At 39.3% G+C, this 18,638-nt stretch overlaps 1 protein-coding gene across 2 annotated transcripts in view; it reads left to right on the top strand.

The window, feature by feature from the left end:
* Window positions 1-18,638, top strand: part of scube1 (signal peptide, CUB domain, EGF-like 1) — a 108,615-nt gene that overhangs the window by 34,359 nt on the left and 55,618 nt on the right. For both annotated transcript variants that reach the window (XM_032589687.1, XM_032589688.1), the window contains exons 5-6: window positions 10,270-10,398; window positions 14,041-14,157. In XM_032589687.1, coding sequence (XP_032445578.1) covers window positions 10,270-10,398; window positions 14,041-14,157 — 246 coding nt within the window. The remainder of the gene's footprint in view (window positions 1-10,269; window positions 10,399-14,040; window positions 14,158-18,638) is intronic.

Raw genomic sequence — 18,638 nt, 5'->3', positions numbered from 1 at the left:
GATGCGGAACAAAAAACCAACTCTGGTCTGCCTAAATACCTACGTCTCAGTTCGATTAAAGTGAATGTATATGTAAATGCTAAGCAGGGCATTCTGGGTAAATAGAACCAAAACAAACATGGGAGTCTAGTGCTAGCGGGAGAAATGGAATGAGAATTTTTCCAAAGACAAAAGAGATATCCTACAACTGCTAAAATATGACAGCATTTTGGTTTACATTTTGTGAAGAAGGAAGTTGTGTTCGGTGTCTTCTTCAGTTGCTTTTGTTGTTTCCTTCAGTTGTTTTTGGTGCAGCGCCCCCACAGGTGAGGAGATGAACAGGTGTTTTTTAAAAGGGGTTGGCCCTTTTGACTCAGTTCATTATGAAAGAGAACCACACCAACTGAAAATGTAACACATGTTGCAGGTCCGCAACTAAACCGAGTTCACTGGACTGTCTGGTGTGAAAACATTCTAAACATGGCAGGACACCGATCCTCGAGGACCAGATCTGGACACGCATGGACTAGGCCATCCTATCAGCTTTGTTTCTCTATCTGTGACACCAATCGATAATGTTCTTTGTGTTTGGGATCAAAAATCCATCCTTCCATCCATCTTCAGATCTTTACCAGGAAGTCTCTGTGCGGTCCTTGGCTCCTGAACACTTCCTCTTCTTCTGAGTCCTCTGTCTAAATTCTTACGAGGAACACCTGTTTGTTCTTGGTTTATGGTGAAACTATGTTTATTTCACTTCACGCTGAGTGTGGCCCCGGCGGTATTCACTGGAACATTCAGCACTTTGGTAATAAACCAACATCAGGGTCTTGAACAAGCTCTTTAGCCCATCTTGAGATGCTTATTGAGTAATGACTTGGTAATTAGAACTTCTAATAAAAGAGAAACTAACGTACAACTGAGAAATATCTCTGTTTGCCTGTCTTAGGCAGATACTGTCTGTTATTCAAATAGGAGCAAAAAGATAGAATTTACTTTTGCTATTCTTCCTAACTGATATATTATTAGATAGAGTTTCTCTGTAGTTTATGCTGATGTGAAATATAAGGGCGCAGACACCATCTGGTGTTTAGCTGGGACTTGGTCTCACTCCCAGGAGATATTAGGAATCGGCTTGTATGATTTGAAGCTCACAAAGAAAAGTCCACCAGTTCCGCTCAAGTTTAAAACCTTAACCTCTGGCAAACGCCACCAAGCACCGGGGGGTTTTACAAACAAAAGGTTTCTCATATCGCTGGTATTAAAAGCCTTAAATGTGGTTGTAAAAGATGCTTAAAATCAAGAAGGTCGTGTTTTTTTTTTCTTTTCAATCACCTCAGAGCTGCTCTCCCTCCAAATGCTCTTAAGACATATGATGGTCTAGCCAACGCTAAAGTCTAAATCTCTGGTCTTGTCAATTTGATGTGTGTGAGGTTAAGGCCAGATGCAGGAAGTGAAAGAAAGCAAAAGAATGAGTTAGAAAAATGTGTGTGTGTGCATGGAGTCCCTATTTGACAAAGAGATTGGGGAGGGTTATTAGAAAGGCACAGTCCTTATTTAAAGAAGTTCAATGCACTCAGCTGAAGAAAAGCTCTCATTGAAATTCATGGCTTAGCACCTATAGCTCTGTGGTTTAAACAGACCAGTGAGAGAGACACACAGTCAGCGTCTGACAGATTTCAATTAAAATGGCATTTACAAGGCATGGAGAGAAAAGTGGAGAGAGGAGGAAGACGGGAGTTTAGGAGATTTTTCTTTCCCAGTTGGTTAACGTTTTTTCTTCCTCCACAATTTTCAATAACTGAAATTCCCCGATCGGAGTTCGGTTTCATTCATCCGGAAAGTCACTTTTATTGATGCCAGCTGCTCGACATTTACTAACCAATGGCAAAAATATAATAAACTGCAACTATCTGAGTCAGCCTCACAAAAAAGACATCATATTTTTTATACATGGGAAAGAAGGGTTTAAAAAAAAGAGACAGGTTCAACTTCTTCAACTAAATATTTGATCTTCACATCAGATCAATGGTTTTACCAGTTATTAAATACATGTTGGCTTGCCATAGAATCAGACTGTTACTTTAAACAATAACAGTTGGATTGAAATGCTGGTACTGCAGTAAACAAGAGTCACTGTGAAAATAACAGGCAACCTTTTTCAAGTCTTAGTTTTATGTGTCACAAATAATTCTTTTCGTCTGCGTGGCCCGTTTTGTAATCTCATTGCTTTTTTTGACCAGATGACGTCATCAGAGAGCTGAAGGCCAAGAAATGTATCCACTCTCTCTGCTAAGCAGGGCATTCTGGGTAAATAGAACCAAAACAAACATGGGAGTCTAGCGCTAGCGGGAATCTGATGATGAGGGACGGCGCTCAGACCAAGACCTCTGAAAGTCAACCATCACCTCCTTTGTTTTGTCTACACTGTCTCACCCTGCACTTGACTTCCTCCCTGCTCATTTCTTCATGGTTTCCATGAAGGTGTCCCACTGCTCTGGTGTCATCTGCCACTTCAATGACTGGATTTTCTGCATGTGTGGATACAAAGTTGCTTGTTAGCGATTTGAACATCAGTGGACCGAACACACAACCTTAAGGGACTCAGTGCTCAGTGTGACGGAGTTAAAAATGTTTTTTTATTGGTTTTTGTCTCTTGAAACAGTTGCCGACCTGAAATTACTGTAAAGGATTCTGGCTTTTTCTCTAGAGCTCACTGTGCACTGTTCCACTCAGTTGTAACGGTTTTACACCAGTAGCAGCCAGGTGGCACCAGCCCGTTTTTAGAACCTACTTGTCGAGTCGTGCTGAAACTGTGATGTCAGAAGATCATCAGCCTCTGATTGGTTAGGGATGGAGTCACTGGTTGCGTCACATTACCGACTTCCTAACAAGAATCTGACCTGCCAGTTGTGAAAACTTCTCCAACAAGTAGATCCAATTATATACCAAAATATATAGTCAGTTCAGCAGAGTTATACAGTAGTCAGATTCAAACTTTTTTGTTGTATTTTTTTTTACATATATTCCAATTTGATCCTTATAAAACTTTTCAGCCAAGTTCAGTTTATTATGTCAATTGGTAAATATTTTTCCAAGAAACCCTAAACGGTTGTATCAAGTCACTGACTTTTTAAGAACAAATTAACCTACATTTGTTCTTGGATTTGTTATTCTGGCATAGGGAAGCTACAGTGGATCCCCAGTATTAGTTATTTCTTGAAGTTACAGACCACAACTGCCCCACAAATAGCTGAGAATTATTACTACTACTACTTGAGACTCCCTCTAAAAATGTATATCTTCCTATTTTAGTAGTTCAAACACCAGGAATACCTTAATATGCACAGTGGAAACAGCTTGGCACTACCACAGAAAATGATATCCATGGTCTTCCTTATTATCACCCTTGGGTATACAGCCAATCAGCAGGAAGGAAAACTAGCAACGCTCCTAGATTGGTTGCTTTGCAAGTGTCAGCCAATAGCATGCTAAATAACCTAGTGCTTTAGTATTTCAGCATCCCAAGTTGGATTTTCTTTGGAATATGTTGGATGTGCTCTGGGACACAAAAAGAATCAGTCAATAGGTGAATTTCCACCAATTATTTGGAGTTACGCTCCACAGAGAAATCCCCAAATAAGTGAATCTGCGAATACTGAACCACGAACATGCGAAGGATTCACTGTGCCAGATTCAGTCAATTACAGTCACTAACAATAAGGATATAGGTCATGGTTCCATCACACTAGAAGTCATTTCAGTACCTACAGTGTCACTAATTTGAGTCTTTGTGTATTAGGAAAAATCCACAATACATTCAAACGACTGCCTTTGTTTCAAAAAGCATTGCTGTTCATTAGTCACTGAAACCCAGTATTAAGGAACCTTTTCAACATCTCTGTATTTTGTAAAAGAACGGAAATGGCAATCACTACGTGATATATTAACTCTTTTCTGTGCCAGATGTTCAGAACATATTTTGTGTAAGGTTCTATATCGTTCCACTCCACGTCTGCTTCGGTTGACGGATGCCAGCATAACTTTTTTCAGCTCACGTCAGATATCGCTGGGTTGGTTGGTGATATGTAAACGCTTGTCTTTGCTGGTTTATGAAGGAACCGTTAAGGGAAAAGAGGTTGTAGTTCCACCTGTAAGTGTTTTCCTCCTATAGCTTTACATAAGACAAATCCTGTTGACTTAATTTTGATTTTGAAAGAACAAGGCATGAGGTGAAAATCCTTTATCTAGTTCTACAGATTAGTTCTTTTTATGGGGATGCTTGTTTTTCCTTGCAGACTGGTTCTAATTTTTGTATTCATAAGTGGGTCTTATTATGTCCAGTGCTCTTTTGAGACATTCTCTCTGTTTTTTGTAGCTTTTCTAAGTTGGGATATCATGTTATCACAGTAAATTCTTCAGCTTATGCCTCTTGACATGTCCCAATACTGATTTTGAAATGTGTTTTGGATCATTATCATGATCCAGTAAGGGGTTTTTACATGAAACGAAATGTTTTCTTCCAAACGTCAACAGTATTTAACAGACGTTTTTCTTGGCTGCCCAACAGAAGCACAAAATAGAAGCAATCCAACCCTGAGCTTAACAGTTGGCGAGGCACACGGCTGTTTTTCAAGACATTTTTGCACGCCACCGGCCAAAACCTTCTTTTTAACCTCATAAGTCTACAAAAGCAGTTTCCAAAAAAACCATTGGGCTGATCTAGACTTTCATTTGGAAATCTGTAATGTAGACAAGAGCAGACAAAGTTGATATACATGCCGTCGTAAAAATGAGCCTGATTATACGACCTCGCAAAGGTATTCCAACACCTCCAACTTCTATAAACCTGGTCAGGTTCCCATCACAGCTTTAATGCCTTTTGTTGGGATTTGATGTGTTGTAGCTTTTCACACCAAAACGTCCCATTGATTCCCAGTTAGATTTAGTGTGGACTTTTGACTGGGCCGTTCTTACACTTTGATCCGAACTATTCCTTTTTGCCTTGAGTCTTTTGCAGCCTCTGACAGACATCGCCTCTTGTACTCAGCTCAGTCCATCTCATCATCAGCTTTGGCTGAAGGAGTAGGAAGAGTTTTGCAAGATTTTGAATATTCCGGATGAAGCTGTAGCCGTTTAATCAGAGAAAGCTACAGTGGATATCATGTCGTGTGTGAAATTAACAAATTTCCGAGAAAACATTCAAACCTTGTTTTTTGTTTGTTTTTTGGGGCCGATGAGGCAATATTGTCTTTTCCTGATTTCTGTTTTTATAATCTTGCGGCCTTGAGTCAGTATGTGATATTTTTGCAGGTGTTCCACTCGTGAGGTTCTCATTCACCTCAAAAGTTCTCATCACATCTGCTCCACGGTTAAGCAAAGCTGTGAAATCTCTCCTCGTCCCCGGTGAGGCGATCGGGCCGCGAGGCTGGCGTTCCGCTTCGAATCATTCCTCACCAGCCACAGAGGAACCGGGAGGAGGCTCTAAATTATTCTCCTCCATCTCCATCTCTCTCCATTTCTGTCAGTCCTCCTCTTCTGCATTCCTGTCCTTCTCCGTCTTTGTCTTTCACCTCATTTCTCTTCCCTCCACCCCCACCCTCTCTCTCTGTCTCCCACTGCATGCTGCCAGCCAGAATTACTGGGCTTTGGGGTGGAACACTCCAAGAGTCAGGTTGTAATAACACGGCTGTGATATGCTTGGATTTCATCTCCAGTCTTTGCCCCTGAGAGAGTGAGAGGGATGCAAGTTGAGGTAGATAATGAGAGGAAGAAGTATTGAAAGAGAAAGACAGAAGATTGTAAAAGAGTCTGTGGAGAGACTGGGTGAGAGACAAATTCTGTCCTGTGGGCTCTTATTGGGCCATGAAGTCTCTGTTTTATCTGGACCTGTTGGGGCTCCCAGTGAGGAACTTCAGTCGTTATAAACTTGCTGACCTCCCAGTTTAAACAAAACTGCTCACTGGAACTGGAGGGAAGAAGCCTTTCCTTACAATTTCCCTGCTAACTGCCGGCAAAAATCATATAGTCTTACCCTGTATTGCCAAGAGTATTTTCTTTCCTGCCTTCATGCACATATAAACTTGAGTAAGGCTGTCAGTTTGTCCTTTGCTACTGCGCTAGCTTCATCTCCTCCTGGAAGGCTTTCCAGAAGTTGATGATAATGGTTTTGAAAAGAACCAAACATTAACATTTTTATGTTGTAAATGACAGGATGCATTCACACAAGCCTCATTTAGCCTCACAAGCTGCTTTAATCCAACTACAGTCTGAAACAAAACCCGTCTTTCTAGTGTTAGCAGGAGAAACGAGAGGACAAAAGACAAGTCCTCCAACCACTAAAATTTGACACCACTCCATTTTTTTTTACATTTCATGAAGAAGGAAATTGCGGCCAGTGTCTTCTTCAGAGGTTTCTCCTTCATTTCCTTCAGTGGTCATTGGTGCAGCGCCACCACAGGTGAGGAGGGGAACAGGATGCTCAAAGGGCTTGGGTTATTTGGCACAGTGCAGTGTGAAAGAGAACCACAGCAGCTGAAAATATGGAAAAAAATAAATAAAAATCATATCTTAGTCCCTAACTGAACCTAGTCTGACTATCAAGTGTGAAAACACCCTAAGTTCACATTTTCCCATTTATGAATAATTTCAAGACCTCTGTTTGAATCAACTTCTGGACACTGCTGAGTGAATAAAAGAACAGTCATCAGATTTTTTTGTATGTGTTGAGTTGATGACCTTTTTTGAAAAAATTCAGTTGTTGTTCAGTGGTTGTCTTTATTCACTCTCAAATCATCGTTCTAGTACTTCTTCCTAATTTGTGTTTTCATATTGCATCACCTGGTTTCAAACTGTGTCACATTCTGTTCAACCAAAGTATTAAATCAGAGCAGCTGAAGTTTTGAAGTGATTATTATTGTATTCAATTTATTTGCTCCTCACGATACCTTGAAGTATTGTACTGTATTGGAATAAATGCCATGCTGGCTGTAGAGCAAAGATGAGTGTTAAGAATTGTTTTGTAGTTTTGCATCTCCAGAAACTGCTGGATTAAAAAAAAAAAAAGAACAAAAACAATCCCAACATGACTATAAAATGAACATGGACACCGTTCAGATGTGGAGTTATTGTGAAAACTTAACAGCATCTTGTGAAATCTTGGACTCAGCTGGTCAAGCTGTACATCATACAGAGCCTCAGTTTAAAATAACAGAATTAACACTTTACCACAACGTCCTGCAGAGGAGGATTAGGGCCAACAAAAAAAAAATACTTTTCTTTGTTGGGTGTTAAAGTTGTGGAGAATATTGGTTCTCGAACATCACCCAGAACTTTGTTCAATCCATTATCTGGACATGGATAGAGGATGGACGTGCTGCTTGACCGTCCACATCTGTCGACAGAAAAACTGTTCTTCATGCATTCCACCAATCCGGCCTTTAAGACGTAGTGGTGAGAAGAAACCCGATGTTGGAAGAAACCCACTGGGAGCCTGTGTATGAAGACTTCTGTGCTAACTTTGCTATTGTTTCATGTCTATTTTCACTGAATTGATCTTTTCTTCCTTCTTCAGGGCTTTGATAGCAGGACTAATGTAGGAAGTCATAATACCTCAGAAACGTTTGGGCAGCCCACTTCTGGTTCATGTCAATGCTCCTGGGTAGCATTGGCTACAAATTGATTCTTCTATGTGTAAAGTTAGTATAAAGTAGATGAAACTACATCAACTTTTTGTTCAGCTGAAGCTGTGTTTACTCAGCTTCAGCTTGAACTGAATGTTTCCCAATCAAAGCCTGGTAGCCTGGGAATCGTCACTGTTTGGAACCGTGGAAAGGGAAACTGTGAACTTGTAAAGAAGTCTGAAGAATTCAGCTTTCTGGCTTAGATGTGAAATGCTGCGTGTCTAAGAAAACACTACACATTATCCAGTTTATGTTATATCTACTGTAAAACATGATGATGTCACAGTGGTATGAGTTGGCTCTGAAGGATCACATCATATGGTAGCTCAATAAATCTACAAATGCAAATAGAATCACCTAAAGTGAGCATGTAGTTTAATTACATATTGATAGGCTACAAAAAGTAGATTATTCTTTTGTGTTTTACTCAAATCTCACAGTTCTGTCTGTCACTTCCTAGACATTTTGACTTGTTAGTTGTGATTGGTTCTTTTTCATCCAAGGAATACACTTATTGGGTAAAAATAGGGTTAGGGTTAGGATTTCACAAATGTCATTGGCCGATGGTCAGGGTTTTTATTGTTTGCATGTTTACAACATACTTGAAAGACACATGAAATATGTTAAGCGCGTGTCAGACGCAAATGTTTCTCATTGTGATGCTCATTACATAGATAAATCATCATTATGATGATTTTCCACAAGCTGATTTAAAATCAGAATATTATACCATACCAATAAATAATATATTTTATGTTACAAGAAAGTGGGTTTATGAAAAGTATGATAATGCCAGCTTAAAGGTTATTTTCAAAAGGTACTTTTAATCTAACAAATGAGCCTCAACAGAAAGCATATTCTTATTTATTGAATATGACTAGTAAATGTTTACTATTGATATGTTTTATTCATGTTAAAAAGCAGTTTCATTTGCTTAGGAAAAAAAAATAATGGTCTTTATCATTGCTAAATCAACTGTGTTTTTAATAAAGAAAAGTAATCAATATAGTTTTCCACCAGAACCATAGAAATATCTCACCTGTCAGCACATATGAGTCAGCAGATCAGACGCTGGTTATCAGTGACGGAGTAGAGGAAGTGTCAGTTTGATCTAGACTCTCCCTTCCTGGGTCTCGGCCTCATCTCATCGATGTGCACCCACTGCTCTGTTTGCTGTTTTAGGCTTAACTGTGCTGAGTGACCGCTCTATGTCCGACTTCTCCTTCTGCCTCGGTTTATTTGACTTCTCCCAGGTCTTAATAGATTGTAGAAACAATACTTACTTATGAGTTTACTTTTAAAACATGGCCGGTGCTTGTGTTGGCCGCTCTTCAAACCTGTTTCTACCAACTGCTTTTATTGTTTTGCATCTTTGCCTTGTTGTAATTAAAAATAAGTGAAATTTTCCTTTAAAGCCTATGAAGCCTCATTTGTTTTGAATTTTTATGTAATAGTCCACTGGAAGTGGACAGCTTCATTAACAGTTACTAAGAAAACCCTTTTCGCTTGTGAAGGGGACTTGTGGGGGAAAATGGTGCTATGCTGAAGTCCTTGGAACCATTTCGGGTCAGATAAGAAGGCTTAACTCACCATGGAAACTGAGGACACTGTGTGTTTAGACTGTGGGTAGACAACTCTAGTAGTGCATGTTTTGAATGTTTATCAAAAGTTGTATTAATGTCTATTTCTCTCAGATTTTTAAGCACAAAAGACTTAAGCATAATTTGGAGTTAAAAACCGTACCTGGATTTACAGGAAAGGTTTGGAAATATACAGTAAGCCGGTCTGGCCACCATCTGCCACAATGAAACTAATGAAATCAGAACTGTTTGATTAAGTATCATCTCTCTGAGGGGGATTCTACAGTATCTAGTAGCTCATCTTATAGTTTTGTTCCCTCCTGATTTGACTAAGAACTGAGTCAGACGAAGAGATTTGATTCTAGATGTGCAGGATACAATGACTTAGCAACATTCTTATAATTGATGTAATCATCCCAACTGAACAGGAGGTATCTCTTTAAAATGGGGTATTGCTGAAAACATAATTAGTTGTCTAAAATTTTGAGTGGCATTTTTGTGCTTTTCTTTTTTGTATACTGATTTTCAAAAATTGTATGCTTCTCCTGCCCCAATCAATTTAGAACTTCAGTGTAAAGAGCTAAATCTGATGACAAAACATTATTCACTTGAAATGAAACTCTCCAATGTGTGACCGTTGAAGAAAATATTCTCTGTTTTCTAGCAATTTTGATACTTTCACATATAAACATGTTGGGCAGCATGTAACCTTTACTGTAGCATCTGATCTGCAGGCCAGTTCTTTGGTGCTGGAACCATAAGTAGAAATGAACATCATCAACAACATTGAATATCAGGTTGTCCACTTAGAGAAGATAATCATTAATAGATAGATAATCAATGTTAACTAGCATTGATGCGATTGGTTTGGTGTGAATCTGATCGGTGATGCAACTCTACTGTGACTTTTTTCTTTGCTTTTATTTTTAGGAAAGGAGCAAATCAAGTTAGAATTTTAGCTTTGGTTTTCCATGCCACTCAGAAATGCCTCTGATTTAACCCCTGTCTCGTTGTCCTCTTCCTTTGAACAGATGGAATGAACTGCATGAACAAAGACCATGGCTGTGCTCACATCTGCAGGGAAGCTCCCTTCAAAAGCGGGGTGTCATGCGAGTGCCGGCCTGGTTTTGAGTTGGCCAAAAACCAGAAAGACTGCACATGTATGTATCACATCTGATCCTCATGCTGTGACAAAAAAAAATTGAATTATTACTTTTGTACTGCTGTAGCTTCTATGGTTCTAAGCTTCTGTCTCACAGAACTTCCCTCCCCCATGGCTACCAAACTCAGCTCCTTCAGACTAGTAGCAGCAATTAGCAAACACTTGGTGGAACTGTGCATCAGCTCATTATAGGAGCTACTTCTCAGTCCAAAGCTGGTAAAATCGTTTTTAATGAGTTAATAGAGTCATGAATTTTATAAAGATCGGACATTTTTAAAGATACACAGGCCCAAAATCAAGACTTTAAATTACAAAGTGAAATTTCTTTTAAGTCATGTTTGATACAGCATTTTTATAGTTAACATAGTTACTTGTGTGTGCAGTAAAATTTCAAATGTGCTTTAAAATTATAATAAAGACAATATTCAATAGTAATTCATTTTGTTTAATATTCAACCCAAACATGCTGTGCAGAGAATTCTCATTGTGTCATCACACATCAAGCAGATGAATACATAACTACGTAACTTCTTACGGCTACTTCCAGCAGGACTCCACATGGCATCAAAAATCTCAAATCATCTCAAAATTGTTTCCTGAACACAACAATGAGTTCACTGTACTCCAGTGGTCCCCACAGTGACCAGATCTCAGTCCAGTAGGGCCCCTCTCTGATGTGGTCGAATCATTGATTTGCATCATGGATGTGCAGCGGTGAAATCTGCAACAACTGAGCGATGTAAAGATGAACACTTCTAAGAAATGTTTCTGTTGAATTTATGCTACGAAGAATTACAGTAGATCTGAGGGGCAAAACGACCCAGCAGGGAGCTAGCATCATGCACCTAGCAACATGGCTAATGAGAGCTGTTTTTGTTTTGTTTGTTTTTTTCAAATTTTTTATATATATATACATAAATATTTATATTTAGAAAGGAAAACCAAACATCTAGCAAAGTGCATAGATTTACAATCAGTTGACTCTCCATTTTGTTTCCAGTTCCACTGAGCAATAAATCTTTAACCGTTTTCTTTATTAGCCTGTTTTTCTTGCGTTTACATAGTGGTAGAAAAGATTGAGCCGTTCTGGTGATAAACATCAGTAACAGGCACGATTAACAGCTTCCAGTAGGGCTTCAGTGGTAAAATATGAGGGTGGACATTTAATTCCAAAACCATTTGAGCATATCAACCCAAACTGAAGGTGCTGAAGGATTCAGTAGTGGGATTTCACAACTCTTTACAGCTCAGTTGTTTTTTCTCACTTCTCATTCAGTGTGTGCAGCCATGGAATGCAGGGCCGCTGTTTTTGACGGGGGGAAAGTAAGCTTTTAATTGCACTTTATTTGGCATATCTTTTTCTCCGCTCACAGAGTGTGAGCACTGCAGAAGTCTCTGTAAAGCTATAATGTGTTCTCCGCTGTGGTAATATTTCACTAGCAGTAAAAGTTGCAGTGCAGTGTTGGTCTGTTGAGCATGACGGAACATAACAGCAGTAAACAACTTAAAAAAAGACATTAAGGGTGTTTTCCCACCTGATAGTCTGGTAGACTGGGTTTGATTGGGGACCAAAATTGCAACATTTGTTACATTTTCAGCTGCTGTGGTTCTCTTTCGCACTTCACTGTGTCAAATGATCCAGTACTTTTGAGCAACATGTTCCCCCACTCACCTGTGGGGGTGCTGCAGCAGTCATGAAAATGTCTGAAGAAGACACTGAGCAACTTCCTTCTTCACAAAATGTTAACAGAACTGAAGTGGTGTCAGATTTTAATGGTTGTGGTTTAATGGTCCCTTGTGACTGTGGGATAAGTGTACAAGCCATTTCTCGCACTAGTGCTAGACTCACGTGTTTGTTTTGGTTGTCTTTACCCAGAATGCCCTGTGCTGTAGTTCGCTTCCTGCTTTTGGAGTGGTATCCAGTCCGTTTAACGTTCACATTTACACTTGAACCACATCAGAGTTGTTTTGGTCAGCATCAGAGTTTGATGCTGACTTTCGGACTTTCTTGACAAACAAACTGGAGTTTGATTAAAGCGGACTAAACAGGGCTGGTGTGAACGCACCCATTTTGTGCTTCCAAACAATCGGCATCTCCTTCTGCTTTCTCTCAGCTCAACTTTATCTTCGAGTTAGAGTTGATCTTTCCATCAGCTACAACCTGCTTCCTATTTGCTGCTGAAGAAAGGCGTGCCCACAGCTTGACGTTGCCACCACCGTGTTTCAGTGTGGGGATGGTTGGTTCAGGGTGACGTGGAGTTCAGGTTTTCTGTGTCCCTTACATTGTTTGTAGCGAACTTCAAATTGACACTTTACCTTCTATCTTCTTGACTTTATTCACAGTTACAGAAAGGTATGTCGAGATTAAGTTGAACATGACATTTATGATAGAGAGACCTTTAGATATTTAGTCTGCAAATTGGCAAAGATAGGTAAAACTGGACATAATTCTGACTAAGAAATGGGAGCAAAGAGCTTCCAATATAGTCATTTCTTGGTATGTGTAGAATATGCTTCAACAGACTCTAGTGGTACGCACACACCACCTTAGCCAGAACTTTTGTATTTGCTTGTTTCTGGTACACCCATAAAGTGACAAACAACAGCAATGGAAGACAAAGACGTTTCTGGCTTGGCCTATCAGTGAAGCTGTTCCAGCCTAAAATAGCATCTTAATGCTAAACATGCAGCAGCAGCACAGCCGTCTCCAATGCTAATGTCAGTGGCTACAGTCAATATTTATGAAGAAATTCCATGAATGATCAGGAGTTCATGAAACTCTGGAAAGATGAATGGACAGAATAACACTTTGCTCCAATCTGATGACTGAAGAATCAAAATATCAGATTTAAAAACAACAAATATCTTTGTTATTGAGCTCAGCTGTCTGTTTATTCAATAATTTACCTGCTAAGAGGTCTTTTGAATTGAACATGTTTCTTATTTGGTCAATAAATGGGTTTTGATTGAAATGTGATTAATTGTGATTAATTAATTACAGACCCCGAGATTTACTCGATTAAAAAATTTTAATGGACTCCCGCTACTAGCATAAATATCACCTAAATCTGATTGGGTGACATAATATGTTGAGACTTTCTCTCAGTTTAGCTGTTGCTGCACACTTAGAACGTTTGTAAGAATGGACAGAAACAGTGATGAAGGAGAGATGCATGTGGAGCTTAACCAACCAAGAAATGCACAGTTCACTTGATTACCCACTGATGTCCTCCAGCTGCTCTTGGCTGACTCCACTTTATTTAATATGATTGTATTTAAATGTTGATGCAAAAGAACTGAAAACTCACTGAACCCTTTGGTTCTTGCTTGACTTTTTTTTTTTTACATCATTCTATTGTTTGCCATAAATGTCAAATATATATTTTTTTCTTTTTACAAAAGTCTCTCATTCAGACACAAACCTTGTATCTCCAAAACTGAAACTTTTCCGGAACCTTTCTGAATATAAATTCTTACCATTTGGTCAAAGTTAGAGTTTTTTGTTTGATAATGCGTCAGTGAAATTCTACACAGGTGTGATCAGTGGTGTTGATTTTCACAAGAAAACAAAAATTAAACACAATGTCATTTCTTACAGACTCAGAGCAAAATGTAACATTTAAATTTGCCCTTTCTTTAGTGACTTGTAACTACGGAAACGGAGGGTGCCAGCACACATGTGAAGATACGGACACAGGGCCGGTTTGTGGCTGCCACCAAAAGTACGCCCTGCATTCAGACAGCAAGACCTGCATCGGTGAGTCACAGCCATCATGGCCTCCCAAGTGATGTAAACTCATGACTTTAAATGAGCAGATCAGCTTCCAAGTTTACAAAAGTTCTCACATTAACCTGGTATCATAGCATTTCAATTTCTAACTCAATTTCCACAGTGAAAACAAAGAGAATCAGCAAATAAGTAAAACGTTCTGGACATTTATTAAGTGAATGTTGCCAATTAACACAATAAAAACAGCACAGATGGAACACAGTGCTGCTGCTTGTTAAGCTCCAGTTCCTGACTTATGCTTGTTTTAAATCTCACCCTGAAACCTGAGCTGCTTTGGTTTTTCAAGCTGATTTCATGAACATTTATTATTGTGACTTTTTATCCAAACATATTGCTCTATAAATGTTGGGCTGATTTTTACTGTGGTTGTCATTCTTAAGCTTTTACCTGGAACTTTAATCAACTTTGAGTTTGTTTTTATCTAAGAGCTAGCTTGGATACTACTGAGCCGTTTGGATAGCTAGCTTGCTGCACACACATTTCCTCAGTAAAACTGACCTCACAAGTCGAGTTGTCTTAAAGCTGCAGTAGTTAACTTTTATAAAAACATTTTTTTACGCATTTGCTAAAACTGTCACTACATCCTGACAGAGTAATATGAGACAGATAATCTGTGGGAAAAAATCTAGCTCCTCTGTCTCCTCCTTGCGGTCCTACTGCTATGTGTAGAAATACACCAAACAACCAATCGGAGCCAGGAGGCGGGTCTTAGCGCTGCCAATAATGCTGGTGTAGCGCTGAGGAGACAGAGGAGACAATAGAAGACAATAATTTGTCTTCCAAAGGGATAGTTCCGATATTTGAATATATTAGTTATATTTGTTCCAGAATAAACTTTTTCATTTTCCCTTTATAACTGGTTGAAGATTAATGAAATGTTCCAGGTAAGTGAGGATGTTCTTCCTTACCTCTTTCTTCACCTCCTCCCTGCTGATACAGGCTTGTGAAGCCTGAATGGGGTCTGCAGTGCCTGTAACAGATTGTCATGTGTTTTAGCGTCAAATGCTTGCAAACTGTGGAGGATTAATGGCACTACCACTTATTTTGGAATTTTATATTTTGTAACCTCATGATTTGCTCTATACAATATTTTTTTCTAACATTGAGTGTACAAAACCATAGAGCTGTTATTACATTAAACACAGTCATTAAACCAAGATGAACACAAAATGGAAATGTTGAGTGTAAAAAATGATAAGTACACCTGAAGATTCAAGAGTCGATTGATCCACCTTTAGTAACTCTGACATAATTTCTCACTTCACTATGAAGGTATTCATGCCCTCTGTTTGCTCCTACAGTTCTTCGTTCATTGAAGTTTGAATACTTCTCTTCACGCCTCGATTCTTTTGTCTTCAGTCTTCAGACATTCCGCTGCAGATTTTCTGTGCTTTCAGTCATTGTTCCTTTACACAATCTTTGCAGTTTGGGCGATACCATGGCAGATGACTTCACTTTTAACTGTAGAGCATTTGAGTGTTAAGAGGAGTTTATGATGCAAAATGACCACAAGTCTGCAATCATCCAAAGCAACCATAATCATTTCCTTTTTACCATCTTGTTGTACTTTTCACCAAATATTAGGCATTGGCTTATGGTGAAGCAGCTATTCTTCAGTCTCGCCTGTCCAAACGACATTGCTCCAAAAGTCCTGGGATCCATTCAGATGGAACTTTGCAAACTTAAGTCATGCTGTCATATTCTTTTTCAAATATAGAGTATTTTGCTTTGCAATCCTTCCAAACAAGCAATACTAATTTCGTCTTGTATTTACTGTACCAACATCAGCTTGAACATTGAAAACGCTAATAGACAACTGTAAAGACTGACATAACGCCCTTGGTATTGTTTGCTCTTTCTCTATGTCTGACCTTAGAGTGGATTTGTTGTGTAATCCTGGAAGGATTGTGACAGCTACCTTAAATGTTTTCCACTTGTGAATAAAATTTCTTCCAGTAAAGCTGTAGACAAGAAATTGTTTCCCTTACCCCTTCCCAGAATGTTGAGCAGCAATGATTGCTTCTCTTATTTTCTTTCCATTCTGGCATTGTGTTAAAATACTCATGTATGGTCCAGACCACCAAACTGCCAAAACTTCTCTTGTTTTTAGGGCAACAGTTACTGATGTTAGAAAATCTACTGAAGTAAAGGACACTTGACTACCAGGCCAATCAGTGAACAGAAGAAGCTGTGAACGGTGGTGTTAGTTTTCTGCTCTGTTTTAGAATTGTAATCTTCCTGTAGTTTTAGCGATGGCAGCGCAGGAAGTGAACGAAACCGCTCAGTCCGTGTTGATCACACTCGCAACTATTAAATTAACATTGTCAGCCGCCTGGCTCTGATCAGCTCCTCTCTCATTGCAGTGGAGGTTGGTTGTTTACAGCACACCTAATTTTTTCTCACAAACAGCATTTCCATTTTGGGTTTGTTTTTATTCAATATTTAGAGTGTGGGAACTATTGTGATTTTTTTCTTGCATTTTTATGCTAAACAACACATTTCTTGATAGACATTTATGACATTTTTTTCAACTGCAATTTTATGCTTATTTATGGACAGATTGAATTGTCAGATGCAATTCTGCAGTCATGCATTCCCCCATCGTCCGCACTCCTGTGTGCTAGAAGTGTCGAATCACCTGTTCAAGACATGTACAATTTTTAAAATTGTATGGAGTTTCCATGGCGTCTAACCATAGTCGTGGCTTAAAAGAGGGCAGCTGGTATTGGCAATTTTACGTCCTGTTCCAACAGCAGAAACAGCTGACCAGTCACGTGAAGTAAATGTTTGCTTCAGAACTTATTTGGCATATGTGTTTCCGTCTCCCTTTATTGTATTAACAATTTATCAGAAAAACCATAGCCCATCTCTGGAGAACGTTTTAGCAAAACCGAGGAAGCTATTTTGAATTTTGATGTTTCCATCAACATTTTCCGATGCGATATTTCAAAAATACCCATAAAAATTGTTGATGGAAACTAATGATAGAGAATATACTCTCTTCAAGGTTTTACATCAAAATTTATGTATCAGAATTGCCCCTTCACAGACCAGACTTAAGTGATTGTGGCAAAACTTGACATTGCACAGATGTTCGCCATGAAATTGGCCTCAGCTTCTGCTATTTTGCAAAGAATGGGTAAGAATTTCCCACTCCCAAAGCTGATAGAAACATATCCAGAAAGACTATTACTGTAGTGAAGGAAGTACTTCAACACAAATGTCAGATTTGAACAATAATGCACTACTTTGTGCTGGACCATCACATAAAATTGAAATAAATTCATAAAAGTTTGTGGTTATACCATAGCAAAACATGAATAAGTACAAGGATCATGAATACTTCTCTTAGTATGTCTGTATGTTGACTCATTAAAGCAATGTTTATTAAGCTAAAGCTGAACAAAAGAAAACATCTGCGGTACTCTGTTGTACAGATGACAGAAAATATCAAATACATTTCGCACTATAAGAATTCAACATTTTTGTGCAACACAAATTGAAGTTTAACCAGCCATACACAGGAAAACACAAGGACATCCCTTTGTCTTTATGTCTTCTGTCTCTCACAGTTTGTCTTTGGCCCTCACCACTGCAGCCCCTGGCTGGGAGGCAGTGGGATATGACTGCTGCTAACCCTTTTTCTTTTCAGCTCATTAAGGAAGTGGAGCAACACATCTACGGAAGTCTGCAGTACGGAGGAAAGGCGCGGGAAACCTTGCTCTGACTCCCAGTGTTTGATGTCTGTCGTTTCTCACCGTGTCTCTCTCTTCCTATCTCTTTCTTCATATTTTAATGAAAGAAGAGCCTCTCGGTAGTCCCAGGGACCCCTTAGCTCTTTGGACCCACCTAAACCCCCAACCCTGTATTACACTCTCTACACAGATTCTGTCCCTCTGCTCCCTCTTTTGCTTCCTGCTTCCTGGTGATAGTACCTGATTGCCTGTCTTGTCTGAACATTCATGTGACAACCAATTCAGGGGTAGAAGAACTATTTCTCAGGACATAAACCTGGGTTGGGGGGTCAGGGGCCTCATCTCAGAATCTGTGGCCAAACAGACATCTCAATTGCAGCCTGATCTTAGATTTAGCAAGCCTTACCTTACATCCCATTGACCCATCATTTGCCATCTCCACGCAAATCCCGTGCAAGAACTGTAGCAAACAACTGATAAGCAACTGCCAACTCAAAGATGGTGTTCATGCCTCCTTCCCTTCCACCGGCAACGCATAGCTGAACAGAGAGGCAGGGGCTTGCACTGTACACCAATGTCATAATTTGCCATTCCTACTGCATGTGTCCACTGCCATTTGTGACACCATTCATTTGGTTCCCTCTTTTACTAATCCATACATTTGTTGCTTGCCTTGTTAACCAGCTGTACTGGAGTCCCTGCACTGCATTTTTATTGATTCCCTTGTTTCTTTCTCCCTTTTTTTACCATTTG

Source organism: Xiphophorus hellerii, chromosome 17 (genome assembly GCF_003331165.1).
Source record: "Xiphophorus hellerii strain 12219 chromosome 17, Xiphophorus_hellerii-4.1, whole genome shotgun sequence".
NCBI classification, from domain to species: domain Eukaryota; kingdom Metazoa; phylum Chordata; class Actinopteri; order Cyprinodontiformes; family Poeciliidae; genus Xiphophorus; species Xiphophorus hellerii.
The sequence above is the reverse complement of the archived record's forward strand: the minus strand, read 5'-3'. Positions and strand labels throughout refer to the sequence as shown.